Consider the following 26,381-nt stretch of genomic DNA (forward strand, 5'->3'; position numbering starts at 1 on the left):
AGTTGTCGCGGGCGGTGATGCTGATGGGGATTAATCCAGATTACCAGATAATTTGGTGCAATAATACCGCGGAAGTAAATCACGTATATATATATATATATATATATATATATATATATATATATATATATATATATATATATATATATATATATATATATATATTTCCTTTCCTTTCCTTTTCCCCTTCACCATTGCACATGAAATAAACACTCCTGAATTCTGACAAAGAATAGAAGTTAAATGATATGTAAGTGCTTTTGCTGTTCCTGTTGAGAGATGGGCGACCCACGTGTAACCCAGAACCAGCGAGATCCAACTGTCTCATTCCTGGCGGGATTATATAACCATACCAATTGGAAGCAGGAGAGAAGACGCTGCATATGTGACTGTGTTTGATCCAAGAGGCTGAAGAAAAACAGGCGGCAGGTTTGGGGTGAGATCATGTTGATGATTTGGAAAAAAACTCAGAGGTCTACATGCTCCAGCAGAAGCCGAGTCCATGGTCAACAAACCACGTAAATACAGATATAACTTTTACTTTTAAATAAAGTTTAACTTAACACTGAAAATCTGTTTCCAATAATGTTCCACTCATAGTATGTTATAGCAGGATCCCATGGAGTAACCGCTCCCAACCGCTGACACGTATTTAATGTCAGAGCCTGTGGAAGTTTTCTTTCGCCCGGGTTAAAAATAATCCTGCCTCGAGAGATGGTTATGTCGAACTAAATGGGAAAGTTATCCTTCTTTGGTGCTTCGCTTGCACCATCTAGCGGTCAAATGTATTTGATTTCGCCTTTATGCAGTTCCCCCGTTCATACAGCAGGTGGCAGTAAACCACCAAGTGAATGATGATGTATCGCGCATGCAACATTACTATGTACTTACAACGGAAGCCGTTTATCAGGTGTTAAGCACGCGGACTACAAAAACGCAGGGCGAATCACCTACCATTGCTCAGAAGAGACAAAAAAAGGGCTGTTGAGAAACGAGACTGCACTTAAGTTTACTTATTGCTTCTTCCTCAAAGTGGTAATATAAAGTATTTGTTGATCCAGAAAGTGCAGTTGACATTTGCGTCGACATTTTAGCCCCATTACAAATCTAGATATTTGAGGTTGGAGTTTGAGTGTGTGGTAAGTGGTTGATGAGATTATATTTTGGTTCAGTAAAGTGTTTCGCCTAAATGCTTCAAATTGAAATACACAACTAAGATAACAGACACGATAAACCAATCTTCAATGAACTAAGATGCTGACTAGGATAATATACCTAGAATGCATAGCTTGGTTCAATATAAACTTTCGGTATTCTAAGGGTCACTATGCCTAGATTCAGATCATAGTTACATTTTGAGCGTCTTAGAAGGCGAGGATATACTGCAGTAAATAAAATTTTCATTTGAAATTTGACGTACAGTACTGCAAGAACACCAGCACCAGTCTCATTAGGATCCTCATGTGAAAATGAGTCATGTCACTCAAGCTTTGTGTGCGCTCTTAATCTGATTTCCAGTGAATATTGTCTCCACAATAACATGTAAGCCACCTTTGAAATACTACGATAAAGATGTGCTGGTCTGGTTATTGATGAGGGTCACTCAGTAGTCCACAAAAATTACTTCAAAATATTCATGAGCTCCACTGAAAGGAACAGAAGGCACTTACCGTTTCCATGACATCAAAAACAACCGCCTGATGGAAGGAAATGAATGTGAACCTTTATTACTTATTCAGAGGAAATCAGGTTCCTTCGCCCGACCAGGGTTTATCTCTTAAATGAATGTTGCTTATCAATGTCAGGGTAAAGGGGAGAAACGGAGCAGTGCAATAAAGATCAGCTGGACACATGTCTGGTGACGCTATTACAGCGTGTCATTAAGGCTGGGCCTGAGCTCTGCTGTCGCTGTACCTTTCAAAGGCTTTTTAACTTGCATTGTGGTACTTCATTAACCACAAACACTAACAGTCGCACCATCTGCCATGAGACAGTTCCCTAAATTAAATATACATATTGACGCTGAGAGATCAACAATGTTCAACCCTTAAATCATGTTGAAACCAAGTGAAACTTTACCGATCGAACGCACTAACAGAATTTCTATGTCAAGTGTCACGAGAGGTGCGCAGTGTTAACAAACAACTGCAGAATTTTGGGACACAATGTGAAATCCTCAGCAAACTGTAGCTCTTTTTTAGTCTAATATCAGCCTTATAGAAGAACAGGCTTGACAGTCAACGGCCTTTTAAGAAGGTTCAGCCATGAAGATATGACACACGATCATTTGAAGTTATTATTATTACTAGGATTTTTTTTTTTATTATCATTATTGGAATATATTTAAATATTATGTAGTGTTTGAATAGCTACTGACATGGTCCTGTTGGCAAACCAAATCTGTCCCATGGTTCTCTTGTCCCTGGTCACCAGCTTCAGGTTTTTCTCTGCAGGAAGTCAGATTCCAGCTAACAGACTGTAAGATCACAAGCCGTGGGGAAGCAAAATGGATTAACACTGGCATCTGGTCAAGACGCACATGATCTGAGGGGAGGGGCCCGGGGCCAGACAGGGACACACTGGAGACACTGTTCAACTAAGAAAGGTGTTCGGAAAGAGGAAGTGTGAGCATCAGTCAAGCTCAACTCATGATGATGCTATTATTGCTAAACCGTTATTTGTGGATATTGTTCTGTTTGGCCTCCCTCCTCGTGTCACACGTTCTGTTAGGGCATTAATCGTCACATATATAAAGTGGTTAAACGCCTCAACTTTCAAGGCAGTTACATTTTTTTGAAAGCCAGTTGGCCTTTTAATTTTATTTCGAAAGCAAAGGCGGAAATTCGACTTACTTACCGGAAGTATATCTGAGTGACGCCATCACGTCAACGTAAGCTGTCTATGACAAAAGCGGACTGAGGTGGATCCAAACATGCACCCTCGTTCGCAGGGCGGACTTCTGAACGTGACCGGGGATGGGAGCCTCCCTGCGGCCTGATGCACCGAGTCCGCCGCGCACGACAAGCCAAGTAGTTGGAGCTGCGGCGTAAGCCACGCACGAGCCTTTTATTTTTCTCCTCGAAGAAGATGGCGGAGTTCTCGCCAGTGCTACCGATCCGGGATGGTGGCGGACGTCTGTGCCAGCCCATCTTTCCCCGGTCCAGGTCTGGTTCCGAGTCAGACAGCGAACTCTCCCAGAGCCTGGCTCGAACCAAAATCCGCTCGTACGGAAGCACGGCCAGCGTCACTGCTTCTCTGGGGGAGAAATTCGTTGAGCATCGGGTTACCGACAGTGATACCCTGCAAGGTATCGCCCTCAAATATGGTGTGACGGTGAGTTACTGCTGTCAGAGCAGAGTTCAAGGCAAAGACAACATGATCTGTGAAAGATAACCGACATCACCAGCCTTCTGCCAGTCAGTCTCGTGGTAGTTTCATGAATAACAACAATACATTTGCCAACTCTTTTATTGCCAAACATAAACCTGTCAAAACTGCCAGTTTAGAACTCAAGCCAACATGTTTGTGGTGGCTTTCTAATGCTTCTATTGCGTTTTAGTTCAAGACCTGACAAAGTGAAGTCTGGTCCAAATGTTCCTCGCTTCCATTCTTGATAATAAAGTAGCCAAACCATGTGGACTTCCAATTGTTACCAGGTGTAACAACAGTAAGATGTGGACTCTTCAACCACGTAGCCTGAGGGTGGTGTGGAGTGAAATATTTAGCAAAATATTCGACAGATCTCTGGGGCACCAACGATGGACGTCTGCACTGTGGGATCAGGGTTAAATAATGTGACCATCACACGCAACATGTTCTCACCATCAGCCTATCTGCTTTGTGATCTGCTCTGCTCTGCTCTTGCGTCAAGCTTCTGAGTGATATTGAAAGAGTCAAGTGTCACGGTTTTTTGATGGCGACATCCATTTACGATGGGACTGTCTTTATCAATGTGTTATATAATTGCTGACACACAAGCGGCTCATACACATTAAACTTGCTCAGTAGTGTTTGTGAGACCAAAGTAATACAGTATGGGAGAGCTGTTGTTTGTATGTTAATGTTGCAGAGGAGTAGAAGGCAACCGTGCTGGTTCCTCCAGACATATTTGATCCATTACCATTATTTCCTGCTTCCAGGTCTCTGCTGACAGCTGCAGCCTCTAGTTGTCAAAAGTGCTGCCCTTAACTCTTTTCTTCTCACCCTGGTGTGGCAGATGGAGCAAATCAAGAGAGCAAACAAGCTGTTCAGCAACGACTGCATCTTTCTGAAGAGCAGCCTCAACATCCCAGTCTTGTCAGAGAAGCGCTTCGTATTTAATGGACTGTCTCTTGAGTCACCCGATGGGGACAGTGAGCCACCTTCCCAGGATGCGCCCTCTGTTATGTTACAGAATATCGAGGGCCCGTCACCGCCCCCTTCTCCTCCTCCAGAGAACACCAAACCTTCTCAGACACAACCAGAAGAGCTGTCAGCCAAAGACTTTTTACACAGACTGGACTTGCAAATAAAACAGTCGAAGCAGGCTGCACGTAGACTGAAAGAGGAGGACAACAGGTAAGTTCCTTTCCACTGCACTTGCATACCGTTATTACAAGTCTTTTTATGTTCAGCTTGGTTCAGACTTTAAGTGTCACCCACATCTACCTCAACCAATACGTGATGAGAAAGATGAGAATACAGGGTCTTTATTCCATGTATACAAAAAAATTTAATGAAATTCTGTTTCTACATACTACCATAAAATACTGTACATTGCGATTCTGATAAGGTTTTTTTTTATAGACTATGTGTTGCAATAATAGTACACATTTACATATATGTTTGTCAAAGGAAGAAAATAATTTTGACATTTTATTATATTTCAGACTTTTCTTTTCAAATAAAAATTAAGAAAAATAATATTAATATAAGAAAAAATATTAAAATAAGAAAAATAACAGAACATTTCCATTTCATAATAGACCTGATAATGTAAACAGACGTCGAAATTCTATTCTCGCTCCTTTAAAAGAGCCAAAAACTTCAACACAGTTTTACAGAAGCGTCACCATGGCGATGGTCGGAACTGGCCGTGATAAATACTTGACAACATGGACAACAAAGAAATGATCAAATAAAGAGGAAATGTGTTACATCTGGGTCAGCCATCACATCTGAAAGTGGAGGATTGTGTTGCCAGATTTTTCGCGCTTTGAAAATAGGGGGAGTGGGTTGGCAGATTTTCATCAGCGTGGTGGATGTTTGTGTTAATAAAACGCGTTCTTTTACATCACGTTGTCTATTTAGATAGATAAATGCCCATACCATATTTGAAGCTAAAGTCATCGTTCTGGCTGCGCTGCACGGCGTTTTATCGCGTCACACGCTGCTTTTTGGCTACGGTGACTCTCCACCAAAGCCGAATGTTGTTTTTTTTGCACTGAAATATTTGTTGCAGAGGAAGACAACAACCTGAGGTTCATGGGAATGGAAAAAGAGGACAGGGAGGGGAGAGTTGTGACCAGGGAGGATGGATGAGGATGGAGGCGAAGGACTTGCTGTGGCAACCATTGATGGGAAATACTAAAAACTAGATGTTTTTAGAGCTTTTAATATTTACATGCAAGCATTGTCGTCAGTAGTATAGCTTCACAAGGTCACTTGGCTTTTGATCAACTGAACACTGAACAGTGGTTTTCCTGCTCCACCTCTCAGACAGAGAGAATCGGTTGGAACCCAAACTACCCTTTTGGGGCCTGTAAAATATGTACTCACCTTCTCACTGAGGATTAGCCACACGTGATCAGGTCCATGTTACCACTAAGCCTCATCAGAATGTCAACAACTGCAAATATACAACCACTTAATCGTGTATCAATATGAGAGGTTTGTGCTTTCCTAGCTAATGTATTTATTTCATTTGAAGTGTTGGGAGTGGTCGATAGTGACTTAGGAGCTATTGTGTATTCCATTTTATTCACTAAATGAATTTTACATACTCAGAGTAGCCGTGCATAAAAGCAAAATTGTACATTTTTAAGATGTACCAACGTATATGTAGTTTTAATGACATGATGGCCTCTTTACTTGAAATGCTCTGTTTTACATACTGCAGAAAGAGTACTACAAAAATGTCTGTCACAAAGCGCAGTGCCTTGCCATCGACTCCATTCCAGTTTTAACTGATCAAAAATATTAATACTGAAGCATTCAGAGGAGCTTTGAGGTACCTGTTTGTTAATAAACACAAAACTCCAAACCACATGACTTGACTGACTCACTACAGCTACCGTCTGAGATGCTGATCTGAGGAGCACTGAGCTTCTGTAGAAATGTGACTGAGCATGAGGGGCGGTCTGCAAACGCTGCAGCGGCTGGTCATGTCTATGAAACTACCCACAAGGAAGTGTTTGCTCCAGTGCCAATGTTTGGTCCCACCTGGCTGCAGCTTGAAAAAACAAACTCTATTGAGGGAAGGCAGTTATATATCATTCATTCATTGACGCCAATCAACAGTGCTGACCCCTGAATGAATCTGGGGAAACGTAACATATCGAATTAGCTTAATATCTTTATGCATATCTTTAGGCATGTCCTGATACCAATTTTTAGCCGACCGAGTATGAGTACTGACTTTTTAAATGATGCTTTTTTTCTGCACCAGTTCCCTGTACAAACCACTGCCACAGATCTGACTTTGAACATTTCAAAGTTAAGCCTCGGCAATTTAGTTTCCACTGATATAAACTATCTAAGATGCTGGTACTGCCTGCTGCTTTACATATACAGTGTACCCTTGGTTTTCATGGGGGTCACGCTCCAGGACGGCACACCACAACGGAAGGAAGTAGCGGCACCATAGTGTAACCGCAGGGTAGCTCAGAACACAAGATCAAATCTCTGGAACTACTAATGTCATTGGATGGAAAGATAACTTATTGAGTGTTTTCCCTTGCAGCGTATAATTACCATGGAATATAGTGAGGGAACACTGTTCCAGGTGCTGTCGAATAATAATAATAATAGAAGCGTATAGCTAGATAGGCCAGTATTGGAGCGAGTACCAATACTGGTATCGGTATCAGGACATCCCTTCTTATTTTCAAGACCAGTGTACATTAAGGTGATCTTTCACCCTTTTTTTATTTGCAATAGTCGTGCATCATCTTGTCCATTGGTTCCAAATGTACATCCATGTCTTGCTTAAAACATTTCCACCAAGAGTTTTCTTCGGCTGCTGTCGTGTTGAGGAGAAGTGACTGATGCGCTTCATCCATTATTTAAACCTCTGCCAGCTGGGGTGGAACGTTCCAACTCAAGTGTGTTTGTCTTGTATATTTGCAGGAGTAACGAGGAGTTCTCGTCTGCGACGTCGTCCTACCAGGAGATCTGACGATCCACAAACTGACCCGCACACCCTCACTTGGCTCCGTCCTGCTTTTACTCTATTTATTTCTGCTTTTATCAGTCCTTTGTTGAACTGACATGTCCGTATCAATGCCTTTTTGTTATTAATTATTGTATGTTTTGTTGTTTTGTCTTTTTTTTTTTTTTTTTTTTTTTTTTGCAGAGCAGAGTTTCATATCAGAACCCATGGTTTCATTTCACATTGACACAAGCTGCCGTTGAGGCCCCATCTGCTTGCATTAGCACCCCCTACAGGACAGGCTACCTAAATATGAAACAATGGCACCGATCAATCGTTGTGCTGCAGCAGGATTTGCTGTGTATTGTTTATGAGAGCAGGAGGAGGACAGACTCGAGCCTTTGAACATTTACCTCTTTGGTGCGAACGAAAGGGACAGCAGCTCTATTTTTGAAGTGTGAATGTATTTATGTGTGAAGCAGTCTGTGCAACAGCTATTTTATTGTGCTTCTATATTTTGTCGCTTTTATTTGGGCAAAATAAAACCCTATTTAAATTGATGTCCCCTTTTTAATGACTCCACGTTCGAGTGCACTGTTAAAGAAAGGGAAATTCTTTATTTGCTTTGACAGTTTTAGGAAAAAAAACAGCTATTTACACTGAAAAAATACTTGCTTGTGTCTAGTGAGAAAGATGGAATCCACTCAATGACATGCAGAGAAAGATGACGCAGACATTGCCCTCTTGTGGTTATAATTGTTACAGCAAAACAACTTAAAGGGAGTGACGTCATATGAGAGCGCTCTATAGCGTTTAAAGGAAATCCAGGAATACATTTTGCACATATACAAGAAAGAAATATAAACACACCAGGCTAAAGGCAGGGTTACACACGAGAACACGGTGTCACACGGCTCAGCCCGAACATTCTGAGCAGCGGTGTGATGCAGAGCCCCATTCTTGGCAGGGGCCACCCAGCAAATGGGAGTCTATACCAGACCTGGTTGTCATCGTGTTTGGACTGACAGCTATGTGAATGATCGACAATCAATAGATGACGTAAAAGCCTCTTAATCTCATCACATTCATTTTGCACTCGGGTCAGTCGGAGGAAATGCTGTTAGTTTAATGCTCTTTACTTGTCGCTCTGCAATTTGGCATTCCGGGTTTATGGACTCCCGTCTGTTGTTGATGATTGAAAACAAATCTTGTTGATTTATTTTTGCTGTGAATTAGTCGGAAGGATTGCAGCCTCAGCTCTGAGGGACCTGGCGGGTGCAGTTACAGGCTGCTGTAGATCCTCTTAATGGTGTCGCCCTCGACCTTGGCAATGATGCCCTTCTCAATGTACGAGTCCACTTGTTGGTCCATGAAATCCTTTAGCTTGGAGAGGTCGTAATCTGCAGTAAACACACAAGAAATGAGGAGAAACCACAGGTTAGAAGTCTTCATGCGCCATGCTTCATAGAGAAAAACTTCAGGGTTGTTTCAGAAATGTCTCACAGATCACACTTTCAGATGGTTGAGCTGTGTGAAGTGACCAAGCTTAGTACCAGGAACCGGAGTGGACCTCAGAGGGCAGATCACTTCTCACCACAACTTCTCCAACATTTGTGGGACAAATGGAGGAGATAACCAAAATGGGGCACTTGACTAACTGTTAAGTGAAATTCAACTTTGATTAAATATCACAGTCATTTAAAAGTTAGATTCACTCAAAGAGCCAGTATCATAACAATGAAAAAACTCGAGGCTGAAAATATAATTAATTATTATTTTTTTTAAATTTATGATTTATTTTAACACAAATCAGTAATGTAATGAAAAAAATAAAGAAATTCATTATTTTAAATTGTATTCATATTTTTTAATATATATTTTTGATAATAAGTTATATTTTAAATCATTGTCTATTTCATTAAGATAAAGGTTAGTTTAATAAAATAAGTAACTCATCAAAACAAATGTGGTTCAATGTAATTAACATAAATAAATTTACAAATTAATAAGTTGATTGGTGTACTGTGTCTCCCAGCATGCATTGCAGGATTAAAAGGTTGTTATTTGCATTTTTTCATTCGCCATGTGTGGTTTGTAATGTGTTCATGTTTTGGTGATGCTGCCACTGTTAAATTGATGTTGATGTTTTTCACTGTGCGTAAAAGTGCCTGGTTCTCAGGCAGAGTTTGTCATGTGGTAAAGCCAAGATTAGACTACTTTGATCGACTCAAATTGTAACAGATTCCATGATATTTATATTGCATCAGACTGCAGTTGTCATCCAAACCACACTGCAACAGTTCTGAGGGTGACTAAAAATGCGCGCCCCAAACATGCTCGCTCTCTGAATTGTCATCTATTGTTCTGAGGGAATGGATGCTTGAGATTTGTTTTGTTTTAATGTTTAGCTTTTAGCTTACAGATGAGTTTAGGGTTCATTTTGAAGGATCATTGCGCTTTACAGAGGAGATCAGACGTTGCAATCTTCTCCAGAGAGTCCAGTTCAGACCACAAACCCAAACAAGCTGTAATCTGGTTGCACAGTTGATGTTCACGCTGGATTAAGGTCAAAGCGAACACGTCTGCGGTGGAGCACCAGCAACAGGAGTTGAGTTGTTCTGACATGACTTCTCTCTGACCGTGATGACCACAGCATGACGCGGCTATATTCAGAGATCCATCGTGGAGACAGAGGAGCGAAATCCTCTCCCTCCTGCCTCATTAGCTTCTCGATACACACACGCGGCGGGAGCTCACGCTGTTTGATGACATTTCCAGATATGGCGCTTTATGACATTGATTCAAGATACAGTTGCTGTGACACCGTTTGCTGACACACGACCGTCTGAGAGATTAATTTAATGTGATTACAACAACAGTCTTGAATCCCGGCTGCCATGAGGCAGAACTAGGATGGCGTTGTAACGTCCATCTGCTCCGGCTAATCTGAGTGATAGGCGTGCGTAATAAACACACACACACACACACTGAGATTGTCCTAATGGAAGCTTCTGGTCCAGTAAACACACGGACCAGCTCACGGTTTCTATGGCGCTGTTTTTGCTTGAAAAGGCTTTTGTTTGCACCAGCTGCACTTTGTTGCTGTGACAAAAGCGTATTAGGATTCTCCACGTTGATTGGAGCGCTCAGTTCTCAAGTAAGTTAAGTCTATGAAATATTCTATGAGCAATAAATAATGGAGTACACATCTGTGTAACACCCATTATTACATTTGATCGGGCATTTTGAAATGTTTGAAAATACCATCTTATCTTTCTTCACTTCTGTCAGTCCACTACAGTTCAAACAACAGAGTCCTCTCAGCTGTTAAAGCAAGATAAAGCAGGGGGCCATTTATGACGTCATCATGATCGGCCGATCAAATCTGATTTATTTATTTTAATAAGATGATATGAATGTAATAACTGTATGTAATTACATTTTTACATTATGATGTAAAAACAATTGCGCACCTGGGCCCCAGATGCTCATTCCCTGCACATGTAGTCGATGACAAGAGGAACAGAGGCAACATTCCAGTATTTAACAAGTAAAGTTTACATTGTTTACATTAAAAAAGAAATAAATTTATTTAATATTAAGCACTTTGCCTTCGTGTATTTATTTATTTTTTACAAGTTACAATGTTTACTATGCAGTGTTGTTCAGTATTATTGTTCATTACTAGATTTGTGTAATTAATAAAAAAAAGACTTTTGTGTGTTATTTATTTGGAAAATAAAAGAAAAAAAATAATTGGCAAAAATCGGTATCGGACCGTTGGGACCTTTAAAAAAATCGTGAATCGGTATCGGCAAAAAAAAAACCCCTAAAATAGTTTTTAAGTAAAGTTTTCAATTAAAAAAAAGTTTTTACTGATGAAAATACCCAAAAGGGGATCAGACTATGACCAAGGTAATATTTCAGTATTCTGATCTGTTTCCTTAGCTAGTTAGTGTCATCCTCCCTGGTCACACCTGTCCTCTTTATGTTCTCACATCCACAGACCTCGATGACTCCTCTCTCTCTTATTCCTGGTATCTCCATCACCAGTGTTTGTCCATGACTGTATATGCTCTCCACATGTCCAAACCATTTCTAGTCCACCATTATCTCTCCAGTCCTCCATGTGATGTATTCATTTCTGATCTTATCTTGCAGTGAAGGAAAACAAAATTGTAATAAAATTGTGATCAAAAGAAGAAAACAGACAAATAAAAACGCAAAACTATTTATGTCAGCGTAGAAGTCTATTAAAATGTGAATTCATGATGAAGATTCTAAAGCTCTGTCACTAAAAGCAGAACATAAATGGAACATTACTCATCATGCAGTGCATAAAAGTATAAAATGTGAGGTGAAGATCGAAGTGAGGATGGATGGACTCCTCTCTGGAGCGTTCAGTTGAGGACATATGACTGAAAAATGATAGTAATAATTGAAATTACAAGTGAGGTTTCAGCGACACAGACACATTTCGGAGGTTGAAAAGACAGAGCCAATGTTCATATGGTCTCCTGAGGATAAAGAAACTTGACTGGATAAGTGCCGACTCATGACAGCTGAGTTTAGCACATCGTGCCTCTAGGAAGGGAAAATGGGGTGTTTTAAGGGCTTTCATTCTAAAAGTGAGTTCACTGAGAGCTTGTCCATTATCTGTCTCTTCAGCAGGATGGCCCCCGTCGCCCTGGCAACCGCCGACGCAGGGCCGCCTGCTAATGAAGCCTCCCCTGCACAGCGAGGTCAGAGATGAGGCGAGGATTCATCCCTTGTTTCACTGCGTTCCCCTTCCTGTATTTACTGGGTCGAACGACCAGCCCTCTGGACCTGAATGTGTCATGTATTGATCAGACCCAGTTGGGTCAGGACAGTGAACACGCGCCCTGATTAACGTGTCACTCTCCGCTTCCTGGTCTGGCAGCGGTGGGCAGTGGGGAGGGAAACAGGAGGGAGACTTGTGTCTACCAGAGGTCAGCAACATGGATTCACTTTGCTCTCTTCTGACTCATGTGAGCGTCCAGCAAAGCTGTGTTGTGGGATGTGACTTAAGACTTTTGTGTCAGTGAAGCAGACGTGTCTGTGCAAGAATCCTGTCTTTCAAAATGAGTTTTATAATCCAAACTCATTTGATAATCTGAAATATTAACATGCTCTTATTGCTTGATGCATGCTTCATATTTTTTTGTGGTACCGAGCCTTCGGATGCAATGGTGAATGTACGCAAAATCTGCTGTCTGTGAATATGGTGCCCTCAGCCCATGATGCATTGCAAAACACAAAGCCTACAGGTATATGGCCAAACAGGATCGGATCATGTTGCCAGTGCCTGGGTTTAAAGCCTGTTTAACCTATTTAAATAGTGTGTGATTTCACTCATCTCACCCTCCTTTCCCTCCTCTTTGTTGTGTTTCTTCAGCCACTCGATGTTCTTCCTGATGGCCTCCAGGTATGTCTCGGACTTGCCTGGTTGATCTGAAGCAGAAAAGCAGAGTTGCACATTAGCCGACATGGGAGCATCCCACTTTTTTCCCGCTGCTTTATCGAAGCGTCCTCTGCTGTTTCATGCTCATATGAAGTGAAAAGCAAGTTCCCAGCTGTCTGCAGCTTATGAATTATTCATGGACTAAAGTTTTCCTGCAGCAAGATTGATGAACGTTTCAAAGATTCATGTGAAGGTAATCATTCTTTCTGTCTTCTAACATCTGTTTTTTTTAAGAGCTGTTTTTAAGGATTCACCAGTCATTTCATGGATTTGTGGGTCAAGTCTCTGCGTGTCCATACAGATAATCCCACTTGGTGATCCTTTTGTTTTGTGTGTGTGTGTGTGTGTGTGTGTGAGGCCGGCTATGCGTCCAACTGTGACAGACCATCATGGCGGCATGAGTGCTGTTGCCAGACTGGCCTAGTTTAGCCACAAAGCTGTGACTGGACTGGACTGTGTGTATTTCCTGCTGAGCTTACTGAGCCATGACAACAAAAAGTCGGTGAGGCCTCAGACTGATCAGATTTACGACATGAGGAACGCTTCATGGTCAGATTTTATAGCTAAATCACAACAGGAAAATGTGAAAAAAATGAAAATTTAAAGCGCACAATGTGGTTTTTGTATTGGCCAAACCGCATTCAACACATATAAAAATCCATTTATTCACACAGCATCACAACACACAAGCATGGATCTACATGTCTTTAAAAAAAGGCTGGTCTGGTGGGTGTTCTAAGAGATGACAGTGGACTGACTGGTCTCGGTCGACCGCTGCTCCTCCTTGGTGGAGTCTTTCAGGCTCTCGTACTCTTTCTGCATCTTGGCTGCCTCGGCCTTGGTGTTGTCGTCCTCGTCCAGAATCTTACCTATAGCAAAGAGGCGACGTGGGACGAGTTAAAAATATGAAACTGGCAGAGTGTGGGAACTGGAACGGCAGAAGATTGTGAAACGCAAATGCTTCTTCCTCACGCAAATTTTTATTGTTGTTTATAATGGTATTGTGGTAGTAGAAGTACTAGCAGCAGTAGACGATATAGCATTAGTGGGCACAATAGAAAAATGGTGAGAGTAGAAATAGTACTATCTAGAGGAGTGGTAGTAGTTTCAGTTGAGAAAAAAACAGTGGTGTTAGTTCAGTAAATACAGGAGTAGTAGTAATTTGAAAGGAGTTGCAGTAACTGGAGCAGGCATTCTTCTATGTAGTCGCAAAAGCATTTGACATTTTGTAGTATTTTTAAAAATAGTTGTGGTACTTGATTTAGTACTGACATCAATAGCAGTAGTGTGGATGTGATTTGAACAGTAGCAGTATTATAAGTAATATTATTAGTAGAATTACAGATGTTTGTAGTAGTAACAGAAGTAGCTTTTGTAGAACTTCTGGAGTCACAGTAGTGGAGCAACTCGCTATTGATACCGGTGGATGCAACACTTGCAGGAGCAGATGTGGCAGTAGTTACCAGGGCTGTGGTAGTTTTAGCAGTTACAGGTTGCAGTTGTGGTAGTTACAGAGGCAGTAGTAGCAGAAGTAGCTACACGGGCAGCAGTTGAAGTAGTTGTGACTGAGACACTCACCAAAACCAAATACATAAATGTATCAGCTAATGATGCAACGGCTCATGACCACAGGAAGAATTGCTCTCACCATTGGGTCCTGCAAACTCCGGAGCACCCAGAGTCTTGCCCAGCTTCTTCTTGGTCTGCATGGCGATCATGGCGTCCAGGTTCTCTGCAGAAAGGCAGGTGTTGAAATAGTAGTATTTCTCATCTCATAGCCTTGTGTCTTGTGCCAAAGTTCTTAGTCTTAGTCACATTTAGTCAATCATTTTTGTTAGTCATGTTTTAATCAACTAAATGTCACCACAATTTAGTCTAGATTTAGTCAGATGAAAACTCAATGTATTTTAGTCCAGTTTTAGTCAAAACATTTTAGTCATTCTTTTCATTCTAGAGATACTTTTGTTTATTTATTCCAATTGACTTATGTTCCACGGTAAAGTATGGACTCAAAATCTGGAATAATAAGCCTTTTGAATAAACTGAATGAATGAATCATCAGTTCAACTTTGCTGTTAGTGTTTCGATTGTTGACTGCAGTTACAAATGAAGCACTTTGTGTTTTATTATTTATTAGAAACATGATCAAAATGAAATTTAAAAAATGGTGCAAGATGAAATATGATCAACGTATTTCGTCTAGTTTCATCTGAGGAAATTAACACTTGGCTCATGGTACTGACCAATGAATCACACAGTCGAACAATGCCTTCCCATCTTTTGTTGCTTTGGTTTTTTTCCCTCTAACTATTACAACAATTCCATTCTGTCAGCCACAGTTGCCATGGCGTTTGCATTTGACAGTTGACTTGAGGATATTTGGTGCCTTACTGTTGCATAATGGTTGTTTCCCTACCAACCTCTTTCAGCTGGTCAAAGAAACGTTATTCTGGTCACAGAATTTTATACAGATTCACTCGATCCACCTTTGCTATCCTACAGTGTACTGGTGTGTATTCCTCCCTCCTACATCCTCCACTGCCACACACCAATGCATCCACCCACTCACCCTCCTTCACTTCCTCCCCCCTCTCCTCCTCTGCGTCTCTCTCTGTCTTGAGGCCGATATCATTCCGGTCCAGATTACCTTGTCATGACGGCTGCCTGCGCTCACTTGTGTACCAGGATGACTCACTGAAGGGCAGAGGTGAGGAAGGGCCATTGACATGTTGCTAGGTGACGCTGAATTTCCCTGCCATTATCTCTTACAAGCTTTACTTTCAAAGCAGATGTTGCTAAGAAAAGACCGTAATAGTATCTGTGTGGCGTCAGCACTGGCCATTTCCTTTGCACAGACAAGGTCATCTGAAGGATTATTGACTAACCTTTCTCTGGCAAGAGGCCCTTCGAAAATCAACTTTGATATGATAGTTGTATAGAGATGATAGAGTATATGAGGATAGAATGGGGCAGCTTACATTGGCATTGAAGAAAAAACATTGGCTGAAAAACAGAATATAGTCATTGAAAACAAGAATATTGGCAGAAAAAAATAAAAACAGAAATATATTCTTATTTTTAATGTCTGTACATTGTAGTTTTCTACCTCAATGCAAAAATGTTTCAGCCAATATTCCATTTTTCAATAACTATATTCTTTATCGCAGCCAATATTCTTGTTTTCAAGGACTATATTCTGTTTTTCAGCCAACATTTTTTTTTTCAATGCCAATGTAAGCTGAAGATATAAGAAAAAAACATCAACCAAGTACCAGTGGACGTATTTACTACCAAGCTAATCTATAAAAACTACGTCACCACGCTTCTCTTGGAAGACTTTCCACCCTTTATCCAGAGCATTTTTTTAAATTAAGTTGATCTCCTTTTTTTTGATACTGTCTCCATGTTTGACATGATTGACTGTAATAAGATAAGTACATGTATTGACATTCACGGACTTCCAGTCAACAAATCTCGCACAGCTGAAGTCGAAACAATTCCTCTTTAGCTGTTATTTCTCCTTCTCGTGGACTACGGTCTCTATCTTGTTACAAAGCTTTTTACAAAGAAGAATCTTCTCATTGTAATGTGATCATTCTTTTAGTGCCAATTTCTTTTTCACACCTCCCTCCATCTCCAATTTCTTTCCAACCAGTTGGAACGAAACCAGTCAAGCTCAATGGAGGCTTTAAATCTTTCTCATGCTGCATTTCATTATTCAAATCCCTCAGTTTCATTTTTGTGGTCAGTCTTTATGGTAATCCATTATTGTGTTTCTTGCCTAATATGCTTCCGCCCATCACTGTATTATATTTTCTTTATTGTACACAATATTTTGTTATACTTCCAAATTTAATTAAAAGTGTTTTAGTGTACACGCAGAAATGATTCCAGCATGTATTAGGGCAAATAGCCTGTTAATATTTAGCTTCAGTTTGGACATTCAAATCACTTCAGTACAAATGTTATTTAGCCTCATTGTTCAGTCTCTGTTTGCAGAATACATACACTGCTCTTTTACAACTGAGAAATCTGAGTCACCAATATGGCAGATGTCTTTTCCAGGTGGCTGACCTTTCCATTGTCCAATGACGTGATGGCCACTGACCTCGCAAATATTAAGACACAAATAAACTAATGGAAGTCATAAGAAGAACTGAATATAGAAAAAGTAAAAAAAAAAAAACAGATGAAACAAAGGTAGGTGTTTTGCCTGACTCACCCAGATATGAAACTCCCTCCTCCGGTGTGATGGTGCCGTACTTCACCATCATCTTCACAAAGTCGATCAGCGTCTTCATGATGGTGATGAGCGTCTCCCGCTCCTGAGTGTCTTGCTCTGTGGCGACAGACCAGGATTTTTCAGAAACACCAGGCGTCGATGTTGGGTCGGAGCTAATTGGTTCCGGTATCATTACTGGCACCACATGCTTGACTGCAGGTGGTCACGGTGATTCGATTATAAACAATTAGCATGTCACTCCCTCGACTGCAGCCGACATGGGGAGGGTTAATGAGATCTGACAGCTCAACCACCTCTCCTCATATTTCAGTATTTCTCTGACAGCTGACCTGACCTTCCACTCCTTTAGCCTCTTCTCCTGCTGCCCTCAACGCCCCCACACTATTGTTGGCAAAGATGCCAGGAATCACACACGCATGTCTGCTCTGTCCTAGTACCTTTGTTTAGGCTTCTAAGGAGCCGATAGAAGTTGGGGAAGTACTGCAGATCCTGGAGCCCGTCCTCTCCGTTCACTTCATTTCCCTCTTCTTCATCTTTGTCCCAAGTGTCGTCCGCCGTTGCATCGCCTTCCTCTTCAACATCCCTGTCCACTTCATCCTCCGTTTCATTGCCGTCGTCCTCTTCCTCCTCCTCATCTTCGTTGTATTGTCGGCTGGGCTGCTCCCACGCTTCCTAAAGGCCATTTCTCCTTGTTATAACGCGCAGACATCCTTAGTGTCAGGAATATCGGCTGTCCTACCGTGTCTGCAGCCTGGTCGTCCTGCTCTACTTCTTCATCGTTGCTTTCCGTGTCTGCAATTTCATTTTTCATGGCATTTTTAGTGATGAGATCCTGGAGAGCTTCTGCCACTTGGTACTCGAGCGTGTCGGCTTGGCTGTCGGTTATCTAGAAAACCAGACAGAAGTGCATCAGACACAGACTCTATTACATCTCCATTGATCACTTGACACAGAGGCGCAACAGTTCTCAGCACATCCAAATGACTTATTGACTAACACTGCTTCTTCCTGATGGGAGAAATCTGCCTCCGGCCTCAGAAGCTCTCCTGCTGAGAGAATGTCACGACGCACGCAGCCTGCTGTCAGCAACCTACCAGCCCCAGCTTCAGCAGCTTCGAGACGATCCTGTCGAACACGCCTCGGTCGTCCTCTTCGTAGATTTTGTTGGCGATCTTCTGAACAATATCCTCTGCGGTCAGTGGGGTGCCGTCCACCTGCCGGAAGCTCTCCGGGTCGTCTGAAAATACAATACACAGCGTGATTACATCACAATGCAGCCTCATCCAGGATGAATCTGTCAGGCTTTATTTAGGCTGTGTGGAAGTCCAGTTCCTGTTTCAATGTTTGCTTTCTTTACATGACAAAAGACAGACATAACCAAAATCAAATGGGCCGAAGCACAAAAGGACAGTTAAAGAAGAGGCAAAGCTTGAAAAAAGGATTAAGATGCATTTAACTTGAGGATTGCTGCGGGGAGAAAGCCTGAATTATTAAGTTGGGTTAGTCCTTCATAAGGTTTGAGGAGAAAATACTTGAATTACAGGTGAATAATTTCCTCATTGCAGCAACACATTTGAGCTAAATCATTGAATCCTGGAATGAAGAGCAGAAATAGGCAGTACTTTTTTTTTGTTTTTCACTGTCATAAGAAACATTTCCATGTGATCCACAAAGATGATGTCTCAGGGGGCCCACAACACCAGCAGCATCTTTCTTTCGCTAACCACAGAGGAATTACTGAAGGAACAGACACAACTATTTGCAAAAATATGAGGATGACTTTCTGAAAAAAAAAAACTAAAACAAAACATAATTTATGTAACCAACTAAAACATGGTAAAGTGGGATTAGTTGATAGCAAAATTTTATCGTTGAGTAAACCTAAATGAAGTGATGTATGGATTCATGATGGACACTAACAATATATGTAAGTATTGTGGCCATTTTTTAAGATGCTTTTTTGTGTTACTGTGGTATCGTTGCCAAACCTCCTTAATCCAACTGAGATTATCTTCTCTCTGTACTCTATTTTGTGCTCAATACCCCAAACTCCCAGGTCAAGTCTATTTCTGTTTCAAACACACTCTCCAAAGTGTTTCCCTAAATATAGACTTAACCTGATGCACCCATTGTCACTTTCACTCTCAGTGAGTCATTGAGATGCATGAAACTGACGGCAAATATTGACAAGGTGACTTGACTTTGAAATGAGAGACAGAATGAAGTGGCGGGAAGTGCACTCATTTGGACTGATGTAGTCTTTCCTGTGCTCCATTGATGTCACGTTGCTAATGTTGTTTCCCGAGGATTTCAGCATGTGTTTCTTCACCTGACCTGCGTGCAGTGTTTGGTGACAGAGCAGCGCAGGATAATCTTTCTGTCTACATCCACGTGTTCTTTCACTGAGTCCTTCTCTCTGTCAAGGCTTATCCCCTCTGCTCAGACACGTGCTTCCTCTGCTGACACCATCTCAAAATGTCCGCCTAGTGGCCAGTGATTGACAGAAGCGGACTGGGGGGAGTCAGCTCTTTGAGGTCAGGGTCAAACTCTGTTTGCATCTCTTCATGGAAGATTGACATCTAGAAGCATAGCGGCAGGTTCGTACCCTGGTACTTGCCGTTGTCCATCCCTGTCTTGGTGGAGTCATAATCCTCGACCAGCCTCCGGCTTTTGGTGGAATCTGATTCATCTGGAATGAACCGATCGTCTTGACCAGACTTGACCGACGGGGCGCTGCTTTCCTTTGCTTTCTGGCCGTCAGCCATCTTCTTCAGTAAGGTGGCGTCATCCGCGTCCTGCTTTGTTTCACTGTCCTTGGACGCAGAGGGACGGCCGCTCTCTGAAGAGAAGACAAGACTGTCAGACCGGAGGTAACAGGCAGACAGATCACAATGACACGCTTCTATTACTTTCACAGTGCTGATGGAAGATGTTTTACTGGAACAACTGCAACGTGAACCCACTCACTCCGCAGAAATAGAGGCATTAATTGATTGGAGACGAAGGTTTCCACTTACCAGCCGACAGAACTGCAGCCTTCACACTGTCCGCCTCTGCGATCTGCAGATGGTTATTCAATAAAGACGCAGTTAATGATGTTTTGTGTCACTGACAGTCCTTTGTGGAAACCAACAAAGCGTACCTGCTCTTCCAATGGCCTCTCTTCCGTCAGCTCTCTGTTGTGCACTGTTTTGTCTGAAAAAGCCCATCAACCAATGTCATCTATTAAAAAGCTCGCTTTTTAGTTGGTTTTACATGGTACATGACTAGTGACAACTTTTGCTTTGACGGTGAGCCGTCAGCTCAGCCAAATGGCAGAGAAAGAATGCAGACCACTTTATCCATTCTAGGGAGGTCGGGACCCGACCCAAGCCTTCTCAAACATGTGTGTGAAATATCAATAAATTAAGAAATATACTTATGTAAAACTACAGTTTCATGGACAGTGATCTCAAGCCGGTGCACCTGATCGTCTGGATATGTGTAATAATTTTAGTGAATTGTTTTAAGTTATGATTACATTATGATTCTAATATCAGAATATTCTCAAGACTTTTGACTAGATCCTTGAACAGACATTGTTTAAATCATTGAACACTGACGATACCAACTATACTAGAGTCACTGTACTTGTACTCATTTTGCTAAATTTCTTTCAGAATATAATATTTTGGGGAATTGGAGAAAAATATGCTTATTTTGCAATCAAAATTACAATCAAAAGCAAATTTTTATTTTCAATTTTACTCACCACCATTTTTTTCTTTTAAATGAAACATAATAATATAATAACATGTAACAGGAAAAAAAAAATGCAATTTCGCAGTTCTGATGATGCTTCTGTAGTAGTAGTAGTCTTGTGCTTAAAAATGACACAAAGTACAGCACTTCAAAATGATAAGGTTTTAGCTAGTGTGTAGCATTAGCATTAGAGAAGGAAATGCACACTCAAAAATGTTATTTCTATTACAGGGTAAAGGATGATATTGATGGTAAAATGTAAATATAACTTTCCAAACAAAATGTATATTTATTTAGAAGGCAATAACTAACTGTCCTTTAATAGCAAGTACTCTTCTTCTTGAAGCCTAGCGCTTCAAGAAGAAGAGTACTTGCTTACTGTTGCTTACTGTTCTCATTTCTTTCCATCCTTTATTCCTTCTCATTCTCTTTGGTAGCATCCAGATCTGTTGTTGGTATTAGATTAGATTAGATGTCCTTTATTAGTTATAATATCTAGTAGTAAAACGGTCTGTTCAATGACAGAAGTTAATGACATTCTTTGAAGGGATCTCATGTTTGGGCACTTTTAATTGGTATTGAAATCCAAGTATTTATATCAAGATGTACGTAGAGTAAGAGTATAAATACTGCAGCAACATATTGCAAAATTAAACAAATTAACATACATTCAATCAATAAAATAACATAACAGCTACAACAACAACAACAACAACAACAACAACAACAATAATAATAATAATAATAATAACAATATTAACGTGATATTGTATCAAATCATCAAAGAAAAACATCTATATAATAAACTCTTTCACTTTTGTGTTTTAATGCAATTCAAACCATTTTGTTGATCGCCATAAAACATAAAAATATTATGTTAAAGTCAAACGAAATTGATTTCGTATCGAAATGAATGAATGTTCATCCAAACGTTGCAGGACTTCCGGTGTGTTATTGTCGCGGGCAGAGGAAGTTGAATTAAATCGGATTATCAAACAAAAGATTAAATCCGTGGCGAAAATAGACCGCGAGCAGCCTGCAAGGGCGTCATTTAACTCACCGGGGGGCTGGTGAAACAACGTGTTCGCATCACAAACTAAGTCAAACAACACGGTTTTAAAGACAAGAATTCCACTTACAGTGAATTAAGGAACAGACATTTAAGGCAGAAATAACAAAGAACGCGACACAAAACTTTTAAGTTCGAGTAGTTTTGGTTTGAATATCCATGTTATGGAGCTAATATTCAGAAGTGAGATATGACATTTTCTCTGAGGCACATTGGCGGAAGAAGCCACTCACCATCCGGGGAGGCGGTCGGCGTGGGGAAGGCAGAAATCGGGATCACTACATTCCCAACCACCGCCAGCGACACCAGCAGAAGGCCGACGTGTGTGGACGCCATCCTGTCTTTCAAGCGCCTGTCTTTGTCTTGTCTTCGATGTGTCGTCCTGAAGGAAAGTGCTGAATATGTGGACAGCTCCGCACCTGCGCTGGTGCCGACGAGTGGCGCGCGGCCGCGGCAGGGTGCCGTCCTCTCTCGGTGCGCGCGTGGGAGGAGCGGCGACGATCCCCGCTGAGCACCGGAGCTGTCGCTGGTGCTGAAAACAGGTCAGCTCGATATAGCGGGGGACAGATCGGCAGCGAGGCTGGAGCCTGGAGTGAGCTGCAGCATCACCCGCCGCTGCCCTAATACAGCGCTCCACAACAAGACCGGCCCACTCTGGATGGAGGAGGAGGAGGAGAAGGACACTGCAAGAAGTGACTAGACCGGTGCTGCACGGCCAGTTGCAGATGGACCAACACATGTGAAATGAGCTGGATAACAAAAATGAAGTGACACTAGCCTTAAATATTGGACCCATCATATGTGGTTTGTGTGGTTCGTGGGCAAGATGACAGCTGGTTCATCAGTTCCTCTGGCAGAAGAACACCATAATGATGGACACAGATGCACAACTGTTGTCAGTGGTTCTTCTCCAAGCCTTGGAAAGATGACTGAGAAGTCTTTTGATTTTTAGAGTCTATGCCTCCTCAGTGGTGGTTTGGATTTCAAGACAGGGTCAACATATCTCTCATGATGACGCTGAAATAGAAACTCAAAACATATGGGCACCTCATTGTATTTCCCTTTATTGTCTGCTATATTTCTGTGCTTCGTGTGATTAAGTCACGCATGCCTGATCTAGAAATCCAAGCCATGTAAAGTTGAGCCATTTGCTGAAGTAGGGCAGATTGGCTCAATTTTTAGAATTTAAAAAAAAAAAAAATTAAAAATCCCAATATTTCTAATGACATTTGGTTGTCTGGACTTTTTTATTCTGTTACGAAATGTATTTTGGCTAGGTTTAAATTGAACAGTAATTATTAGATATTTCAAAAGCATTTTAAAACATGAAGCCTTCAATTTTATGTTGTATTCCTTAATATCACTTTTGAAAGACTGTTGTTATGTAACAGAGAGTGAGTATTTTTAAAAATATATAGACTTTTAATAATGTAGCATCTTATTTGAGCTAATTTTAGTCATAATTCAAAAAATAAATCTATAATATTTACACAGGCAAATGGTACATAAGGGCCGATTTCAACCTTTGGAGCATTTCTTACAGTGTCGATGGACCAAACTGGAACCTGACGTGCGTCACTCAGGACGTAAGCTCCATCACGGCTATAGATCTTCCATTGCTCAGTCAACAGCAACTGCTATTCAAAGGACAAACAATTATCTTCGCTGACAATAAGAGAGATATATGAGGGCGCTTTTATGGCCTGCTTGTTCTCGTGGGTCTGCTGTATAGTTCATTAGTGGGCTGTTCAGCTCCTACTGTGACTCACAGAAGGAACACTTCTATTTCATGTCAGGAAATCACATACAATAACCCGAGAACAAAGAGGAGTTTGTGAAAATGTGGCATGAGGATGGTGATCTGCTCTCAGCAGGTGGCTTGCTCATGTCACTAGTATTAACAGAGATGAGTTGGCTGATGTGAAATGTCACAGTTAATCTTCTGTTTATGAGAGCCTTATGTGTGAGATTAAAATAATGGCGAACCCGGGGGGAGGTCGGTCCCCACCCGCTGTTGTGTTTACGACTTGCTTGCACCATGGTTTGGATCAATGGGTCATTGATCAGATCTACCTCTCAGCAAGGCATCCATGTCAAATAGAAGTGATATAAACAGAGTGTTTCTTTTCAAAGTACTTTTCACTACTATTACTATTTGCCTAAATCTGCTGTTTGCTTTCTTTGTTACTTTGGTACTATAGAGACAAAGGAATTATATTGCACTTAGGTCAAGTTGAGGCTAAATTAGGAGCGGTTTCAGTTTATTCTTGTTTCAGCAAGCAAGACATTAACTTGTTTTATTGTTTCTTTAGGGGAAAACGGTCCAACATGAGGGCTGTTTGTATGGGAGCAGCAATATTTCTAGTCTCTAATAAGCATTGCCACTTGGCTTTGCTAACATGAAAGCTGAAAGATTTCCTTTTCAAAATGCGTAACATAGGACTATCGTGGTTTTCATCTTCATAATTGTTCATGATAAACCAGATTAGATGCGATGAAACTGAAATTTGGATTGCAGGGCCTTGAATAAGTGCCAAAGAGTGACATTCAAAGTGAATAGTTCTTGAAACTGTTTTGACCAATACAAGAGTTGCATTTTTCACCACAGTGAAACAAAAGATTTTTTGTCGCTTATCTGGGTGGAAATGTCTTCCAGCTCATCTAAATCATTAAAATGAAGAGGTTAGAGCTGCAAGTGGCCCTGGGTCCTGACTTGAAATCTTTGACATTGAATCTATTGAAATCCTCTTTTGAGCTGTCCTCACAGTTCATGTCAACGTCATGATGCTGGTCTTGTTTGGCCTGCAGAACAGATGTCCATTAATTTGAGGCCACACGCTGTTGATGTACATATACTCATTTGAACAGGTTTTATTTGGTGGGCGAATGACATCACTGAGGACTAAATTAACTTGGACTTGTATTGGATTGCGTTGGCAAACACGAATGTGAGTGTCACAGTGCGCCTTCGAAGGAAAAAAAACCAAAACAACGCGGCGCTCTCCATCATAGGCTGAAGGGTAGCGGAACTATTTTCAGCACTGGTTGGATATTTGCCATCTTGTGTGGGCCGGGTTTATCCCTTCCACCTTTACTCTCACAGAACACTGTTCTGGGAACGCACGACATAACATAAAAATAAACTAAAATAATCCACCAAATGATCAGCGCAGGTCAAACTACTGTAAAAAAAAAGCTATCAACTGCCGTTTTAAAATGCACTCAATACTACCATCTTGCGGTAAAATAAAGTCATTGCACCCGGTGAACAGAATTCAAATGCGCACATTTACAACAGATTTTCTTGTAATGGATGCCAAATCAGATTTTTAAATGTGCATTTTAACCACGCATTTGTTCCGTTTTTTGCACTTTAAGGCATTAAACGCATGCGCCGAGCGTGCTTGTTGTCGAGGGCGCCCCCATGTGGTGATACTGGCTTTAACAGTTTGGCAGATGTCACTTTGCATTGCGACGTGGTGTGACGAATATTTGCAGGTATTAGAGTTTTGACTCCATGTCGTCAATTGGAATTAGCACAAGGAGGTTCCTCGTCTGTAAGAACAGCAGGTTCATGTGTCATTTTGTGCGAGTATTGCAGTTCAAATTCTCAACCTAAGTTAGCATGTCGCTGCTAGCAGCCCTGCTCCCGGAGTAACTATAGTTTGTTTGTTTGCTTCACAACAATTACCACACGAGTCAGCGATATTTCGATGCTTGTACTTCACACAGCTGTCACCACAGTTCTCTTTTTTATCGAGTGCATGCCATCGTCTTGGAAGGTCAGTCACATGAAGGGAAAAAGTAGAAGAATGATAAACGATTTGTTAGAACCCCACATTCCTCGTTGTAAACAAAAGACATATAAACATTTATTCAGTCCACTTTCTGTTTACAAACTAATCTGTTCTCATCGGTTTCACTCACCGAGGTCGCTTCTTTCTAACGACCTTTTGTTTATTTTTGGGCTTCTATGTTTTTCATCTTAAGAGAAAGCATAAACAGTGGCTGTTTCTAGAAACGCTGGCTGATCTTGTCTCCATAATTTCAAGAACCTCTGATGTTTTTAGCAAGCATCTGAGGTCAACTGCTCCTGGTGTCTTGACTAAACGATGTGCTTTGTTTTCTAAGAATTGAGTTTTTTTTATATGTAAAGTCTTCATGCTTTACTCTTTTTTAAATTCTTTACGTGTCTTTGTAATACGGTCTTTGTAATATTGTTGTGGTTTCTGATGCATAAGCTGGATAAAACAATAAAAACAAACCTCAAATAAGTGAGGAACTAGTTAGCGACTCATGAATATACATGTAAATGTATATTTTAATCTGGGCTGGTTTCTTTAGACCCAGTGATCGCTTTTTGCTTTATTTTGGGCAGATTCTTGTTTCCCAATGTTTCATCCCTGTCATCACCTAGACTGCAGATCTCCACTGGCAGGTAAGAACCATTTCTGCATCTGTTTCTATGCTGTGTATCAATGAAAAAAAGACAACTATT

At 41.1% G+C, this 26,381-nt stretch overlaps 2 protein-coding genes and 1 long non-coding RNA gene across 8 annotated transcripts in view; 2 read left to right on the forward strand and 1 right to left on the reverse strand.

The window, feature by feature from the left end:
- The first annotated feature begins 2,881 nt into the window (after positions 1–2,881).
- lysmd2 (LysM, putative peptidoglycan-binding, domain containing 2) lies at positions 2,882–7,905 on the forward strand. Its single transcript, XM_053865153.1, has 3 exons — positions 2,882–3,333; positions 4,217–4,557; positions 7,327–7,905. The coding sequence occupies exons 1-3, from the start codon at positions 3,088–3,090 to the stop codon at positions 7,373–7,375; spliced, it is 636 nt and encodes a 211-aa protein (XP_053721128.1). The 5' UTR covers positions 2,882–3,087; the 3' UTR covers positions 7,376–7,905.
- On the reverse strand, positions 7,504–22,490 carry scg3 (secretogranin III). 2 transcript variants are annotated; one of them, XM_053865152.1, is made up of 12 exons: positions 22,117–22,490; positions 20,216–20,268; positions 20,091–20,133; positions 19,691–19,912; positions 18,168–18,310; positions 17,813–17,959; positions 17,511–17,745; positions 17,053–17,169; positions 14,479–14,562; positions 13,589–13,699; positions 12,731–12,820; positions 7,504–8,748 (listed from the first exon to the last, which is right to left on the reverse strand). In XM_053865152.1, the coding sequence occupies exons 1-12, from the start codon at positions 22,217–22,219 to the stop codon at positions 8,630–8,632; spliced, it is 1,467 nt and encodes a 488-aa protein (XP_053721127.1). In that variant the 5' UTR covers positions 22,220–22,490; the 3' UTR covers positions 7,504–8,629. The 2 variants fall into 2 exon arrangements, with proteins under 2 accessions (XP_053721127.1, XP_053721126.1); XM_053865151.1 differs by having other exon boundaries at positions 19,679–19,912; positions 22,117–22,489.
- Positions 22,491–25,331: 2,841 nt separating this feature from the next.
- The window catches only part of LOC128758709 (uncharacterized), a 30,836-nt gene continuing 29,786 nt past the window's right edge, over positions 25,332–26,381 (forward strand). For 4 of the 5 annotated variants that reach the window (XR_008414539.1, XR_008414540.1, XR_008414536.1 and 1 more), the window contains exons 1-2: positions 25,332–25,381; positions 26,262–26,321. This is a non-coding gene — a long non-coding RNA (uncharacterized LOC128758709). The remainder of the gene's footprint in view (positions 25,382–26,261; positions 26,322–26,381) is intronic. The other variant, XR_008414538.1, reaches the window with a different exon arrangement.

This window comes from Synchiropus splendidus, chromosome 5, assembly GCF_027744825.2.
Source record: "Synchiropus splendidus isolate RoL2022-P1 chromosome 5, RoL_Sspl_1.0, whole genome shotgun sequence".
NCBI lineage: Eukaryota > Metazoa > Chordata > Actinopteri > Syngnathiformes > Callionymidae > Synchiropus > Synchiropus splendidus.